Here is a 17,441-nt window from a genome sequence, read left to right as displayed (position 1 = left end):
AAAATGAGTGACTGATGAGGTAGGCTGCTTTAAAATATATAACTAAACATAAAGTTGCATACACATTAATTTCTTACCACATTTGCTAACATTTCTTGTAACATGAATATTAAAGTAATAAGCATCCGTCTTTGCTCCTGTTAGCATACGACCAGGCTTGTTCAGCTCCCTGTGAGCTCCATATATCTCCAGTGACTTCACTGTTCCTTTCCTTTACTTCCCCGGATGCACAGTCTTCCCGTGGCTCTCCTTCCCATCCTTTTCCCGAAAGGTTTCATGGTCCTCTCTCCCATCACCACTCCTCTTTCAAATAGCTCCTTCACCTTCCCTCTGCTCTGAGCTCCCGCCCTCCACTGGAACTGAGCAGTTTCGTCCGAGGCAGGTCTGGGGTCTTGTTGAATTAAGGCTTGGAACATGCCCTCCAGAGATGAAACCCTGACACCCTGTTAAGCAAGTGAAAGTATGTGCTTAAGGGTAGCGACATGTAAACAACTACCTTCAGTAGAGGTGCGGGTTGTGTAATTGAGAGGAGGAAGCAATTAACACTGCCTGTGGGGATCTGGGAAAACCTCGGAGGAGGCCGCAGGTGAGAGGTACTTTGAATGGCTGCAGGTGCTTTCAGTGGGAGAAAGTGGGCCTTTCAGACGAGGGAAACGTGCACAAACACGGGTGCTCCGCAAGTGTGCGCTTAACTCATCTTTTCCCCTTTGGTGCTTCCTCTGATTTCTTTGATTTCCTTCTGTGATTGGTTCCAGACCAGGACACTTTCATTGTTGTGGTTCCACCTTTAATAGAGAAAAGTCTTAACGTATTTTCACCTACTTTTAGCCACATTACATCTTGTTAATTTTTCTCCACTATTTTGAAATGAAACATCTTTCATTTCTGGTAGATCCTCAGTTTCCCTTCTCTTACACAAAGGTACTACTTGTGCCTGTGAGTTTTCCTTTTCCTTTTTTTTTTTTTTTTTTTTAAGCTAAGCACCAGAAATTTTGCTAGGCAATCAATGATAATCAAGAAGCTTTGGCTTCTAAATCAAATGCGAAATATTCCACTGAGGGTATAGGGTAGGAAGGACACACAGCGAAGAAGCAACCTCAGTAAAACAGGGTAAGTACTTGTGATGGAGGTCTTAGCAGCTGACTGAGGAATCCATTGGATTCAATCCGTATTTGGGCACAAAGAAAGAATGCTTTCTGGGGAAGTGCCTGACCCGAGACCAAAGTAATAGAAGTGATTCCGAAAGGTGGGATGGAGCAAGGAAGGTAGTGTTATAAAGCGTGTGGGTGCTCAGTGCTGCGGCACGCGGGGAGAGAGGCATGCGGGGAGAGAGCGGGTGCTGAGCAGCCAGAGGTGGGGAGACGCCTGCTCACGAGGGGCCTCGAGGAGGATAAAGGTGTCTGAACCAGGGAGGGGCTGCCAGGGGTGTTCAGACATGGCAGTGGTATAATTTCAGAAACAGCTGTTCAGAGCACACGGGTGAAGCGTGGAGGTGGTCAGAATGAGGTAGAGTGGGTGCCGGGAAGACAGCAGGCTCAGCCTGTGGGAGAGATGGTAGTGGCCTGGACATAGAGAACAGTGGTTGCATTTGGGATATTTTAATTTGACGCCAGTTCTGCTGTGTGTGGGGGCCCCAAGGAATTCTTTGACACCAGCTGGGTGTTCTGACATCATCCACCCGGAGGTAGCGTCAGACCCACAGGTTCATAAGGGCTCGGTTCTGCGAGCCTGCCACCCTGCCCACCCAAGCGCGTGCGCGCACACACACACACACACACACACACACACACACACACTTCAGATGCCAGTTCTAATCCTCTAATCACATGATCGCCTCCCCAGGCAACCAGCCCATCCTTAGGTTCCTTAGGAGTTCTCTAAAAGTCCCCATTATCATAACAAAAGACACCTTGATCGCTCCTAGGAACTCTGTGCCAGGCCCTGGGACACAGACCAAATATATATGTATTATAAATCAGAACATCAGAGTTGCATTAAGGAGGTACCAGTTCTTATCGAATTAGGGCTCCGCCCTTCGACCGGATGTAACATAATCACCTCCTTAAAGGCCCTGTCTCCAACACAGTCACCTGGGGGGTTTGTTAAGGCTTCCCCAAGAACTATGATGGGACACGATTCAGTCGCTAGCACAGTCCCCCCAGAGTATTATTATACTTGTATACTTATTATTAAACGTGTATGTTAAAGGTCATATTCTTTTTGAAAGATCTAATTTGATTAGATAACTATCTTTGCTGTCAGGTAAATGGAATGAAACCTGGTGGTGGCAGTGTTTAGTCGAACTTCCATTAATGTAAGTGGGAGTCGATTTTACTACCTGAAAGCCACATTTTAGTCAGGTCCTTTGGCTGGAGCGGGCTCGTTCTGGCCTAGTGTGTTTGCTCTAGTTCTTTGTCTCAGGTAGGAGAGCTTGGATTTCTTTCGCTAATTCTCCTGCCTGTTATTAGGCGTCTAGGTCGTTTTCGGATGCTGCCTTTTGTTGGACATTGGGGTCGTTTTCAGATACATGCTTGCACATATTAGGTCTTGTGAGTTCAGCCTCAATTCTTCAAAGTGGGTTTGCGCATTTACATTTCACAGGCCTCCTGTAGTGTTGGTCCGGTAAGTTGGACTCGCCCTCCATGGGTGCTGCAATATTTCCAACACTTTTGCTTACCTTGGCTCTTTCTGTTTCCATTCTCTTATACAAAGGTACTTGGGCCTGTGAGTTTGCTTTGCCTGTGCTGTCCCCAGCATATTGTGACCTGCTTACCTCGGGCATCCAGAATTGCTTGAATGCCATTTGATTCTGTTGTAACGAAGCATTTCATTGATTGCTTAGATCTCTAGACAGCTTATGCAGGAGCCCCTCTCTCCACCCAGGTGAAAACACCTCGCCCGTCACTGCTTGAAAGATCCCTGTGCATATGCCATCTTTGGTCAGACTCCACATTTAGTGTCTTGCTTGTATAGATAAATATGTGACAAACATGTTTCAGATCATTCCTTTTGTCTCATTTCCTCAGTGATAGAATAGCAGAAAACCTTCCTTCGTTCAGCAAGTTTTGTTGAAAGCTAAATGGTGATTTTTTTAACCTAAGATTTTTAATATAGTTAAATTTATGTGTTTTTCTTCATAGCTTTTGTGTTCTCTGTTTTGTGTTCTCTAGTTTTCTTTAAGACTTTCCTCAGTCAAAACCTTATCGAAAATTCTCACACATTGACTTCATTTTTTTTTTTTTTAATCAACTATAAAGTTTCATGAGCACGTTCCAACTTCCTATGATTTTAAGATTGACAGAAGGAAAAGATAGCTGAAGACCATCCAGGTTAACGTGTAGCTTAAACTTGAAAAGAAATGAAAGAAATAAGGCAGGTTATCAGTTGCAAACGTTGCCTGCCTTCTAGAGGAGTACTGCCTGCCATGCTCTCCAGTTCTGCTCTTTTCTGACGGTGGAAACAGATCGAAGGCCTTGGCAGAAGATGACAACATCAAAGCTGAAAAATACTCTGATGAATTCATGTGATTTTGATGCTCAGATAGAAGTCAGACTGGGCAGAAGAGAGGTTCCACAGGCTCAAGTGATTTGGAATTTGGAGATTAGAAAAAGCAAGCAGAAAACTGGGAGATGTTATTTCAGTCACTGCCAAAAAGGGACATGATTCAGTCTGTTTATTTACATAATCCAGTGCTGAGCGCTTATTAACAGGACCCTCCAAGTACTTGTGGTTGATCATGTGCTGCGTATTTCATGACATTCTGAATATGTTTGAATAAAATTATAAGAAAATTTGTTATTTGACTTAGTTTTGAGACCATGTTTGAACTTACAAGTAGTTTGCAAGTTAAACTATCACTCAATTTGCTGCATAAATAGAATTGGGCAGTGTTAAGAATATCCAGAGACACTGCCTGAGACCAAGTGTCTGCCTTTTGTCTTCTACAATTTGTGACTGATGCATACATCAGTGCTTGAAAAACGATGCCTTCGTGCAGAGAGGCCCCTTCAGTGTTGCTAGGAAACCCAATAACTGTTTTCTACCATCTTGAGATTTTAATTCATTTCTAGTGCAACACAATGAAGAGCAGTTGAATGTTTTAAACATTTTTGGAAAAAGAAATGCTGAAAGCCATTTAAAAGTCTGTTTAAAATTTCTTTTAGCAGTATACATATTAAGGATATCTCATTATAAAGCTCACCTTTCTTAAAATCTCAGTTGTGAAAAATAACTAACAGTTTGATATCTATCCAGATCATTTTTATACACATGTAACTGTTTTCTAAGATACTCTTTAAAAGAAAAGTAATTTTTAATGTATCAAAGAAGAAAGAATGGATGATACTATCATGAAAACTAAGTTACATTTCATTCTAATGACTGTAGAATAAGTACTGAGAGCATGAATTAGGAGAATTTAAACTTTTACTCATTTGATATCTAACTGATGCCTCTAAACTTTTCATTTGATTTTTTATAAAATAAAAGCTCTAGAAGCACAGAGTAACCAGGAAGTTTTAATTGTTTTTTTTATAGCAAATTTTCATTCTTACTTATATATTTTTGCCTCCATATTTTTGGGCTGTGTCTTGATTTGTTTGAAATGGAATTCTCATCCTGGACTGTACTTAGATTGTTCTTATCTTACATCATACATATGGTATTCATACCCAGACAAATGCAGACAATTGTAGGAGCTATAGACAGGAGATCTTCAAGTACAGGACCTTCTGGCAGATTAATGCTATTTTTCAACATTTCTAAAATTCATCAAACTTATAATCCAGTCACCAGTTATTTTCTACTAATGTGCAAGGAACGCAACAGAGGATAAAGGTATCCACAATTTCTGCTGACCCTGATGGAGCTAATGGTGAATCAGGGCATGCATTTAAAAAATTCACTTAAAATTACAAGGTAGTATGGGAAGATAAGCTCATCGATATCTAGAAGATGGGACAAAAACCATGGAGCCTGAGTTTATAAAAGGAAAAAAAAAAAAGAAAGAAGATAGTATACGCTGAGTGCCAAACGGGTGATAACGGATGGCAGAAAGTAAAGTACTGTGAGCGTTACTAGGAAGACGGAAGGAAAAATCATTGTAGGCTGGAGAGGTAGCAGAGTGCCTGAGTGAATGAGGTAGGAATGGAACTGAGTTTATTAGAAATGATAGAAAGTATTTATTCAGAGGATTGAATATCAGTCAGGAGAAATAGTTGCGATTATACAGATACCTATCAAATCATACCATCTAAAATAGAAATGTGCACTTGAAATGGAGATTGGAGTAGTATGGACTTATGGGGGGATGGTAAGTAGTCCATTTGGGCTGAATCAGTGGTTTTGGATGGCATATCAATCTTTGCTGTTTAACAGACCAACCCAAACTTTAGAGGCTTTAAAAGAAAATCGTGTATTAGCTCATGATCCTGTCTAGGGTCACTCCTGGAGCTGCAGGCAGCTGGTGTGGACTGGGCTGGTGTTTTAGGGCGGCTGCAGGTTGGGTGCTTATAGCTGTTGGTGTCTGACACCTCAGTTCTCTCTATGTGCAGCAGCAATGCCTCTTGAAGCCTAGCCTTGGGACTGGCTCAGCAGTACTCAGGCTACTTTCTATTGGCCAAAACAAGGCCACCTCTGATTTAGGGGAGGGCCTGCAGAGAGTCTGTGTCCAATTTTAATTTGCTGTTTGATGAGTGCACTTAAATGTGATAAAAGCCTAGGATGGTGCCTGAATATAAATGGTCTTGAATGTAACCTGACTTTTCTTTCATTCTCAATCTATTGGCTACAACCTTACTAACATTTCATTACAACTGATAGTCCGCGTGTATTAAGCGTCTTCTAAGAGCTAATGGAAAGGTTCATGTGATGGATAATAATATAAATTCTTCATTTTGGTTTGTTCTGTTGGAATGTGTCATTTGAAAACCAGCAACAAAATCATCATTATGGAGAATTAGGACTTGGATTTACTTTTAATTTTGCTCTGTGTTTATTTTTCTGGTGTGAGCAGGGGGATGGGGAGTGGGGGAGAGAGGAAAGCCCCATGTATCGTAATCTTTGTGCCTGGGGCCTCTTCCAGGTCATCATCCAGCCCTGGACGTCAGGGTTGGGTGATGTAGAGGCCCACGTTGTAGAGCTGCTGAATGGAAACCAGTGTATTCATTTGAAACTTCAGATCTGCAGACGTTACACATTTGACTTTACCCATAAGAAAATGTTGGGTTATCACAAGAAAAACATACAGTGACAGACTAGTGTGGTTCAAACTTTTATAGTGTAAATAGTAAAAAAAAAAAAAAAAAAAAAAAAGTTTTGTGTGATAGTTCATTTACAGACTAAATTTGCATTTTATATTAAGTTGTTGGTTGCTCAAACTGTAATCTTTATTGTAAGACATAAGTAGTGAACAGATCTATTTTTATGTGTGAATTAAACTTGGTATTTTTTCCCTTATTGGTAAGAAATAACATCATTTTGCTCGTAGTTAATTTCCATCTTTTATGCATGTAAAAGATACTGATTTTGTTACAGTAAGTCATTAGCCACAAGGAGGAGACTTTTTTTTCAATTCTTATGGGGTTGCAGTGGGTCTTAGCCGTCTCTTGCACAAACTCAGTTGGAAGAAACTATGTTGGAATTTTTGTTTGGGGCTCAGGACATCTATTTTTGCTTTTATAGAGTTTTCAAATATTGCCATGCAGCACTAGTGTGATCTAAGTGGAAGTTTCATAGAATACAGATTTGAGAATAGGTTATGGAATTTTATGATGTCCTTTAAAAAATTATATAATAAATATGTCTGACTGTTTTTCAGAAGGGAAATAAGAAGGGACAAACAGTAAGAAATGTCTTAAAAATAATATTGAGGTCAATTATTTGGTACATTTAAAAATATATAAACTGACAGTTTCTTCTCTTTTTGAATTGTCATCAAAATTTATTGCTTAGAAATATTTTTAAGCATTCAATAAAAGTTACAGAATCAAATTTAATAAAAATTTGGAATTACAGAAGCCTTGGCAGAAAACGTGTCAAAATTCATCAGCATGTGCCCCAGTGATGGGAGTTCCAAGTGTGTCCCTGGCACCATGGAAGCGTGAATTAATGTGGCCTTGAATTAGTATGACGTAATTGACCTTTCAGAGACTCTAGCCAGGTTCAGTTTTAAATATCTGCTTGGATAATAGAAATCCTTTACTAGGTTCTTATAATTCATATGAGAATGCTGGTATTCCATATAATGTTGGGAACTTCCCAGTGTTCTGAAAGGAAATTGTATTGAATAAGATGGATATTAATATTTGTCATGCTATTTCTACAGAAGCACCAACTTAAAAACTGGGGACCGCTGAGTGGGGATTTCATTACTCTGGTCCCAAATAAAATCCTGTTTCACCCACGTCCTGTGCTCCCCCTGAACAGCTGAGGTGCGCCGAGTGTGCTGCCAGCCTGAGAGCAGATGCTCAGTCGATATACGTGTTTCATATTCTAGATTTCGCCAGAAGTTTGAGTATCACTACTCCTGAACAGATGATTGAAAAGGCCAAAGGGGAAACTGCCTATTTACCGTGCAAATTTACCCTCGGTCCAGAAGACCAGGGACCTCTGGACATCGAGTGGCTGCTATCACCAGCTGATAATCAGAAGGTGGATCAAGTGGTATGTGTTGCTTACTCGGCAGATGCCGGGGAACTGGTCTTCGGTGTCTGTCACTGTGCTGATAACGTGTGGGGGGACCTGGGGAGCTATGAAGAAAGTCATAGCTTATGGTGTAGGTGAGGAAGGCAGATGCTGTGGAAATTGAGGACACTTAGGTAATGGAGGGAAGAGGATAATAAGTGACCTCCGATTTCAAGAGGAAGAAAAGGTCACCAGACTTCTTAGAGAAGGCTGCAAGGAAGAAGAGGAACTTGTGAACGTTCTGAAAATCTGGACTTAAGTGAAGTATAGGTGAGCCAGGGCGCAGGGGCCGCATCTATGGAGCAGGTATGATAGTGCAGCAGGAATGCGCATAACGTGTTAGGGGATGCCTGGTAAACTAGGCTTTGAGAAAGGTTAGGTAGAATTGAATTTTTACATTTCACACAAGGATTCCATTACCAGTATAAGGGTCAAGTCTAACAGTGTAATGAAGGTACGTATTATTACAGTCTGCTTTCCATATTTTTGCAAGTTAAATATCCTATACATTGAATTCCTTAAAAAACAAAACAGCAGTTGGCCCTTCGTATCTGTGGGTTCCCCATCTGTGGATTCAACCATTCATGGATTGAAAATATTCGAGAAAAAAAATTCCAGAAAGTTCCAGAAAGCAAAACTTGAATTTCCCACATGCCAGCAACAATTTACATAGCATTTACATTGTATTAGGTATTGTAGGTAATCTAGAGATGAGTTAAAGTATATGGGAGAGTGCATATACTTTAAATCATCTCATAAGTATGCTATCTTGTATGAGGGGCCTGAGCATCTGTGGATTTTGGCATCTGAGGAGGGGAGGGGGAAAGGGAGGAGGTCCTGGACCACCCCCATCCCCACCCCCACCATGGGTACGGAGGGATGGCTGTATTATTATTATTTTAAAAAAATTTTTTTTTATAATTAAGATCTAGTTTTTTTTTAATGTGTTCAGTTTTATTTATTTATTTTTGGCTGCATTGGGTCTTAATTGCTGCACGCGGGCTTTCTCTAGTTGCAGCGAGCAGGGGTTACTCTTCGTTGTGGCGCGCGGGCTTCTCGTTGCAGTGGCTTCTCTTGTTGTGGAGCACGGGCTCTAGGCACGCGGGCTTCAGTCGTTGTGGCTCGCGGGCTCTAGAGCACAGGTTCAGTAGTTGTGGAGCACAGGCTTAGTTGCTCCGCGGCATGTGGGATCTTCCCGGACCAGGGCTCGAACCCGTGTCCCCTGCCTTGGCAGGCAGATTCTTAACCACTGCGCCACCAGGGAAGCCCCGGGATGACTATTATTATAGAATTTTTTCTAATTACGAATTAATAAGAGCCTAATGTAGAAAACTTGAAAAGCCAAAAGTAGCACAAAGGAGAAAAATTGCCCAATAACCTTGTTACTTAACCAGGTTCCTTTGCCTGACTTGCAGCAAGACAAATGCTGAAAGACAAGAGCTGAGATGCCAAGGTTTGCAGCTGAGAAAGAGTTATTCACAAGGCAGCCAAGTGAGGAGACAGAACAAATCTCAGACCTGCCTCCCTGAAGGCAAGGGCTTGACATATACATGAGATAAAGAAGCAGGGTGGTCTTAGGCATGGGGAAAGGTGTTTGGAGGTGGGGAAAGGTGTTTGGAGGTAGGGAAAGGTGAGGTCATCAGTGTTCTGTGCAGGTATATCTTAGTTACATGCTTTTTCTTGAGATTCATGTTCAGAAATGGAGGCACTTAGCATGATTGAGGGTGGAGTTTTCAGCCCTCTGACGTCAAAAGGTCATTCAATGGACACCTGCCCAAACTCAGTTTTAGGGTCGGTGGTCCCAACCAACCTTAGCCGGCTTGAACTGGGGAGAAGCCAACTCCCAGTTCCTGGAAAACAACTTAAGCCCCGCAATCACTATGTGACCCATACATCAGCATTATCTGTAAAGGTGGTTAAGGAGATAAAAAATAATTAAGGCGAGCTGGGTCAGTGAAGGTAGGGTACAAGTGGAGGGGTTTTGAACAAGCTGTGCTCTTATGTGCTGTTCTCTAAGACAAGCTCAAGAATTCCTGTTAGTCACCAGTTTCTGTTAACCCTTTGGGGCACGATTTCAACCTCATCTCCAAATACACATATCACGCTTTGCCTTTTAATAGTACCAGAATATTCCACTAATTTAGAGTGCTTCATATTAGCTTCGCCTGATATATTTAATTTAAAAAAATCAGTGTTAATAAATTATATTAAACCAGGGAGAGAAAAAGAAGTTCAAATATTTGGAGGAATATTATAATATATATAATATATTTGGAAGAGAAATTTTTGCTTATGGTCCATATTAAAGAAGGGGTTATCCAGCTGTTTAATGGCTGAATCAGTGCAGTTAGGTAATTAACTATTTTTGGCAAATACAAGCAGTCTGTCCATGATGTATTTGTGAAGAAAAAAATTAAGGTGCTTTCCCAAGTCGTAGATGTCTAGGGCCACCCCCTCCAACGATATATCTCTGCCCTGATTCTGGTACTAGAACTTCCTTCTCTCCCCCTAAGCAAAATAAATTGAGCCTGACTCATCCTGTGTACTCAGCCCAGATACCCTGTCCCCTCCCATCTTGCTCTTCATCCCCTCTCTCTTTCCATGGCAATGCCAGCACCCTGAGCGCAGGCTTCTACCTGAGGTCCTACACACCCCGGACTCCCTTGCCAGTGCAGTGCCCATCCCCCTTTAGAGTCCAGGACTCTGGTTCCATGGTTAAGATGCATGAATGGAGAGCACAGGTCATAAATGCTTCTGGCTTAAGACTCATGGGTGAAGCCCTGTGACCAGGTACGTCTCGAGACCAAGAAGTCCAGCGTGCCCTATAGCCTTGCGTTTCTATTCATGTAAGGAGAACCCAAGGACTTCTATGCTGAGTGGGAGGCCCAGCCTTGCTGCCTACAGGACTTGTGAGACAAGTGTGAAACTAGGGACCGGGTTGAAGTGTCCATTTCTGGGTTAGAAGCCTAGCCTCTAACCTAAAACACAGTAAAGGAAAGACCAAAAGAAAGAAGGGCTAGGGAGAGATTGATGCAGAAGAGGATGCTTACATAGAATTTCAGCTACATTATAATGCTCGCTAAATCCTTATTTTAATATTCTTAAGCTAGCAGGCAGTGCGGTGGGGGACTGGGCTGGAGAAATTTCCATCCTCATTCCCTGTGTGATCTCTTTAGTCAGCAAACAGTTACCATGAACTGTGCACTTACTGTGTGCTGGGCAGTGTTTTATATACTTTAATTATATATACTTATTTAAGCCTTAAAACAGCATCCTGGAATGAGGATGATTATACATGTGAGGAGGAGGGAAATGAGGCCCAGGGATTTGAAGGAACATGCCCAGGGTCACGCAGCTGGCAATAGACACAGCTGGGGGTCTGAACCCCGGTCTCTCTGACCTTGCCCCGCCCGCCACCCCCCAGCCCGCACTTGATTATCCTCTGCACTAACGTGTACTACCTCCTCTGTTCCTCATGTGTAAAATAGGAACAAGTACACCTGCCTCTGGGCTGTGGTACGAATTCTCTGAAATACTGTATGCATTAGCATTTCGTAAGCCTGTAAGTCATAAAGAAATGTTTATAAAGTCAGTCAGTATACAGTGCCAGGCCAAATGGATCTGGTTTGCATCTCAGCTGTGTGGCTTTGGGAGAGTAGGTCTGTGACAGCCGCTGCTTTCCTCAGGTTAAAGGTTAAATGTGGATAGAGCCTCCATCGCTGCTGGGTTGTAAAGAGGAATCAAAATTGCCTGGTAAATGTTACTTCCCCATTTCTTAACTACTGTTTATAAGACTGTTTTCATGGGAAAACATTAAGTGAGTTTACAAAAATGACTGACAGTGGAGACACATTTTATTTGTCAGGCCCTCCTTGACAGACTGCTGAAGTGTGTGTGTAGCAAAATGAGGGACTGACCTTTGTGGCTCAGGAGAGTCCACAGTTTAATATAGAGGAAGAGACACTGTCTCATTTGAGGAATTCTCCATGTTGCTGTTGTCAAGTGGGTGTGGGGAGAAGGTGGAGCAAAGTGATGGCTTGTTTTACAGAGTAAGTCAGCTGTGGACCCTTCGACTGCTTCTTTTATTAGCGAACCGGCATTGAGTGTGTCTGCAATGCAGACACTTTATACAAGCAAAAGATCTTCAGTGAATTGGGGGTGGGGTCCGCATGGTAGGGGAGGTGATAATAGAAGAACCCAAGTCTGTGCCCTGGAGAAATTCCTACAGATGGCACTGATTCTGATCTTATTGTTCATAATAAACATCTCAGATAAAAAATTATTTGCAGGATGTAGACTGTAGTTGTCTTTTCTGATGATTATTTGACTTTGGTACCACTGCTCTTTGGCCCTTGGGTCTCAGATGGCCAGAATGAAGGATTTTACTAGCGAATGAAAAATTATAAAGTGTGTTCAATTAATTTTAGTGATAGTTAGGGATGACTGTTATAAGTTCTCTTCCAAGTCAAGTTTAGCAGAATTTATTTTCCCTCTAAATCTAGCCTTTAGTTATTTCCATCAAAGCCTCTAACAGTGGTTCAGAAAACTTAGTGGAATTAGGAAAGGTCTTTGCTCTTAGTCACAGATTAATTGGAAGGTCCTGTTAACCTGGCTGGGCACACACATCTTAACAGGTTTATTTTATTATTTTATCTATTAGAGTCTGGAACCTTTGAGTGCCTCCAACTTAGTATATTAAGACAAAAAATGTTGTCTTTTTTTGTTAAGTTCCACAGGTAAATTATCATAAGCCCTTTTTGGGGAGTAGTGGTGGTTTGTACCTGATTTTATACAGTTGATTGGCATACTGCATCCTCTGAGGCAGCTGAAAATAGAGTGTATCAGAATTCACAAATCCATGCTCTCGTGGAGACTCACTGAATGGCTCTCTGATAGAGGGCTACATTACTTAATCATGTGGCGGTCTTGGTTTCCCCATTTACAATGACAGTGTGTGACCATACTTAAGGATCATATTGTGGTTTCTTTCTGTTTTCTTAACCTGTGATTTGAATAACTGTAGATTCCTCATGATACTGTGTTCTTATTCTTTTTTTTGCATCCTACAGTACCATGGTGTATCCAGAGCTCCTTTAATGAGACAGAGAGTTTGCTTGCTTGTTTGTTTTTTCCTTGTCTTATCTTGGTTTTCTTTTAGATTATTTTATATTCTGGAGACAAAATTTATGATGACTACTATCAAGATCTCAAGGGACGAGTACATTTTACAAGTACTAATCTCAAATCTGGTGATGCATCAATAAATGTAACAAATTTACAGTTGTCAGATATTGGCACATACCAGTGCAAAGTGAAAAAAGCTCCAGGTGTTGGGAATAAGAAGATTCAGCTGACAGTTCTTGGTAAGTTATTTGTAATAATGTTACTTATTAACAGGGTGAGTGGTCACAGTACTATAGTAGCAGCATTTACGTGAGACAAAGCTTAGGTTTTTAAAGTAATAATTTTAAATACTTGACATAATTCTAATGTCCTCTAATAGCATAAAACATAAAGCTACCTTTTTTTTTTTTTTTTTTGGATAGGAAAAATAAGCGACCAACTTCTTTGTGAAGTTCATGAAAGCATTTGAAAGTAAACAAAGGAGTTCTGTGATATGGGAGAAGAACCCTAAAGCAGGAGTTAGGGGATCCAGGCTTTTCCCATTGTTCTCAGGTTTGCCCTGAGAATTAAATAGAACCTCTTCATTTCCTGGGCCTCAGCCTACATTTTCGAAACATAAAAATAATTATCATTAAATCTCTTTGCAGTCTTATTCAGCTCAAAATTGTGATGTGTGCCTTAAGCTTTTTCGAACTGCATTTCCCAAAGAATAAAAGAGGTTTCTATGATGAATAATTGGAGCATTTAGAACAGAGGAGATGGAACATGGTAGCTGGAATATTGAATTGGCGTAAGGCCTTTAGACCTTAGATAGTCCTTTAACCTCCGTGAGCATCACTGTTTTTCATCCTTAAGGTGAGGAGATTAGACGGGTGGCCACTAAGATGCAACTCTCCAGGATAGTTAAGAAGGAGATATGTATAAACTGCTTTATAAACAGTCAAAGCCCGCAGAGTTTGTTATCCTCCTCTAGATTCTGTGGTCATGCACAAGCACTCTTTACCGCTGCAAATTGAGAAACTCTGAAAGGGACTGTTCATAAATATACTTCTAAAATCTTATCGTGGTGGGCTTGACCCAAAATTACAATGGCTGCCATGTAGAAAATCTCAACTGTCTAGCACTATTCAGTGACAGTAAATTCCCCTGCGACCTAAGGTGTCAGGTTTGGGGGACACTTGGGCACCCACTTTATGTGGGAAATGCTGGTTGCTGGAATCACCTGCCATACCCCTGGAAATAACTAATCTGGACACCTCCCCCCCACATCAACTTCTACCTTTTGTTCCTTTTGTTTTAGAAACTGAGCAGAGAGGTTAAGCGCGTTGGGTTCCAGACTCATCCTGAGTAGCATTCTTTTCTAAAGAATGAATATCAGAGCAGGTAGAGATTAGGAATAAGAATGCAGATTTCTTTGCACCCCAATGGCAACTCCAGGGGTTGTCTTGGTTGGTAAGGCAGTCTTCTGGCAACATCACTGAGGGGGGCACACAAGGGGGTCCTGGTAAAGGGCACTCCATGCTAAATGGAACTCATTCAGAATATGTCTGTGGTATGAAAGCAAGTGAACCTGAACAAGGAACCAGAAAAAGGAATATGGTAACATTGGAAATTCTAGCCTCTTGTGTCTACATTCAGCGAACATGGAGTTGCCTTTCTTTTTTTATAAATATGAAAGCAGGTAAAGTTTAATAATTTGTCTGAACTCTTAGCCCAGGCATACCTGGAATTATAACCCTGAGTATATCTTCTTTAAGCACTGCTCTCCAGGAAGCATTGAGTTAGGATATATATGAAAATTTTACTAGTTTATGCTGTACCAAGCAGACTATACATATTTATCAGAATTATTTATTGTGAAATCCCTGTCTGATGGGGACAGGTACACTGGGAGGAATGCGATTGGCACATGTTCCCAGAAGAGGTGTGCACAGGCGCTGTGTGTGTGAGAGGGAGAGAGGAGAGATCCCTTAGGAACAGGCTCTGGCCGGGCACACTGAGGCAGCAGCCATGACTGTCGGGCAGGAGGGATGGCCTTTTACATTAAACCTCACACCCCTGACATCTTATTCCTCAGCCTAGATCTGTGGGAAGCATTGACACAGTAACTCCTTTTGTTAACTCCGTGGGGCATCACCGTGGCCAAGCAAACCCTGAAGTCAAATCAGGGAGGGAGAGAGGGATTAAAATGAGGGGTAGGGGAGAATGGGGGCAGTGGTTGCTGAAGGGAAGTGGGGATGACTAATCCTCTGACCTGGAGGCTGTCTCAGAGCCAGAGGAGAATTTCTTTATCTCTTCCGTGTTTCCAGGTGAGTCATGACCACTGTGGGAGAAAACATTAGAAGTTTCTCTTGAAAGTGAGAGCTGGACAGAAGCCTAATTTGCTTGCTTTTTTCTGAAAATTCTGCTTAGACAGTCTGGAGGAAAGATTAAATAAAGTGCCCTCTAGGGACCAGACTGAATGGCAGTCCAGTGGACCTCTTGCTTGGTTCACTGTCAGAGGCTCTGCCTGATACTTTGATTCGTTTGTGGGAAACCTGAAGATGCCACCATGGTGTTCACAGAGTAATGAAAGCTCGTTCGGTGAGCCACGGGCGCTGTGTGGACCGTTAGCTGCCTCGGTGTGAGCGGTGGTATGTTGCTATCCCTCGCTCCATGGCTGGGGCCCACCCTGCTCTTTCAGATACACCAGACGTATATGTGGATGCAACTCAGGAAAGAAACTGGACAGGGGTGATGATAACAAAGGGAATTGACAGAGGGTTAATATGGTGGCCACACATTACCAGCACCTTCCCTGAGAACTCTGAAAAAGCCTATTATTGAGACCTTTTGGTATAAATAGACTGGGCTGTTTTGCAGAGGAGAGCACGCGCAGTTAACTTTCCTTCGTGTGTGTATGTGGTGCGCTCAGACTGCACCCACATCACAAGAACACGTGACAACAGCATGTGTGGGGACTCAGTCGACACTGGGATTTTTTTTCAACTTTTTATTCTGAAATAATTTTAGTGTTACAGAAAAGTTGCAAAAATACCAGAAAGTTCCTGAGAGTATACCCATAACCTAATTTTTCCTAATGTTAACATTTTATAAAATCATAGTACAACTACCAAAAGCAAGAGATTAATGTTGGGACAATAATATTAACTAAACTACAGGCCTAATTTGAATTTCACAGCTTCCTGTTAATGCCTTTTTGTGCTGGGGTCAAATCTAAGATCCCTGCTGCGTTGACATCTGTAGTCTCCAGTTAATGTCAGGGGGCACGTGATGTCCTGTCTTATTGTAAACCATGATCACTTGGTTTCAGTTTTATCTGATAGGTTTCTCCGCTATAAAATTACTACTTTTCCCTCTGGGATTAAAAAATAATCCCATGTTGGTGGGAATGTAAATTGATACAACCACTATGGAGAACAGTATGGAGGTTCCTTAAAAAACTAAAAATAGAACCACCATACGACCCAGCAATCCCACTACTGGGCATATATATACCTTGAGAAAACCATAATTCAAAAAGAGTCATGTACCACAAGGTTCATTGCAGCACTATTTACAATAGCCAGGACATGGAAGCAACCTAAGTGTCCATCAACAGATGAATGGATAAAGAAGATGTGGCACATATATACAGTGGAATATTACTCAGCCATAAAAAGAAACGAAATTGAGTTATTTGTATGAGGTGGATGGACCTAGAGTCTGTCATACAGAGTGAAGTAAGTCAGAAAGAGAAAAACAAATACCGTATGCTAACACATATATATGGAATCTAAAAAAAAAAAGAAATGGTTCTGATGAACCTAGGGACGAACCTAGGGACAGGACAGGAATAAAGACACAGACATAGAGAATGGACTTGAGGACATGGGGAGGGGGAAGGGTAAGCTGGGATGAAGTGAGAGAGTAACATGGGCATATATACACTACCAAATGTAAAATAGATAGCTAGTGGGAAGCAGCCGCACAGCACAGGGAGATCAGCTCAGTGCTTTGTGACCACCTAGAGGTTTGGGATAGGGAGGGTGGGAGGGAGACGCAAGAGGGAGGGGATATGAGGATATATGTATACATACAGCTGATTCACTTTGTTATACCACAGAAACTAACACAACATTGTAAAGCAATTATACTCCAATAAAGATGTTAAAAAAAAAAAATCCCAGTGGGGGAGCCACTTTAAGACTATGCGAATATCTTGTTTCTCCTCAAACTTTTGCCCATTGATTTTTGGCATCTATGCATGGATTTTGCCAGGAGTCAAGGTATTTTGAACTAAGCAAAAATATTCCTGGATGGATGACATGATGATCCAAGCATATTCTGTCCCAAATAGAGATTTAGAGTGTTTCCTATAAGACTGAGGCAGTCAGCCACTAGCATGGAGGGATGATGATATAATACACAGATGGTGTACAGCATTGCTAAATCGGTGGGACACTGACCGAATACAAGCTGACGGCCACATACCCTTAATTGAGAAGGACTTTTTGTTAGCTCTGCTAGTGATCATGGTGGCAGATGTTCTGAGGACAATAGCTAGATATCCTGGAGCCCCAGACCAAAGAAACATTAGTGGGTAAGACTTTATTTTTGTTCCTTTTGTGGTTTCATCTTTCTTTCAATTCAGC

General features: G+C 41.6%; 1 protein-coding gene across 1 annotated transcript in view; it reads left to right on the top strand.

Annotated features, from left to right (window-relative positions):
• Nucleotides 1-17,441, top strand: part of CXADR (CXADR Ig-like cell adhesion molecule) — a 52,563-nt gene that overhangs the window by 24,334 nt on the left and 10,788 nt on the right. Inside the window, exons 2-3 of the mRNA XM_061194022.1 lie at nt 7,496-7,662; nt 12,842-13,046. Of these exons, the coding sequence (XP_061050005.1) occupies nt 7,496-7,662; nt 12,842-13,046 (372 nt within the window). The remainder of the gene's footprint in view (nt 1-7,495; nt 7,663-12,841; nt 13,047-17,441) is intronic.

The sequence above is a fragment of the Eubalaena glacialis genome, chromosome 6 (genome assembly GCF_028564815.1).
Source record: "Eubalaena glacialis isolate mEubGla1 chromosome 6, mEubGla1.1.hap2.+ XY, whole genome shotgun sequence".
In the NCBI taxonomy this organism is placed as follows: Eukaryota; Metazoa; Chordata; class Mammalia; order Artiodactyla; family Balaenidae; genus Eubalaena; species Eubalaena glacialis.
The sequence above is the reverse complement of the archived record's forward strand: the minus strand, read 5'-3'. Positions and strand labels throughout refer to the sequence as shown.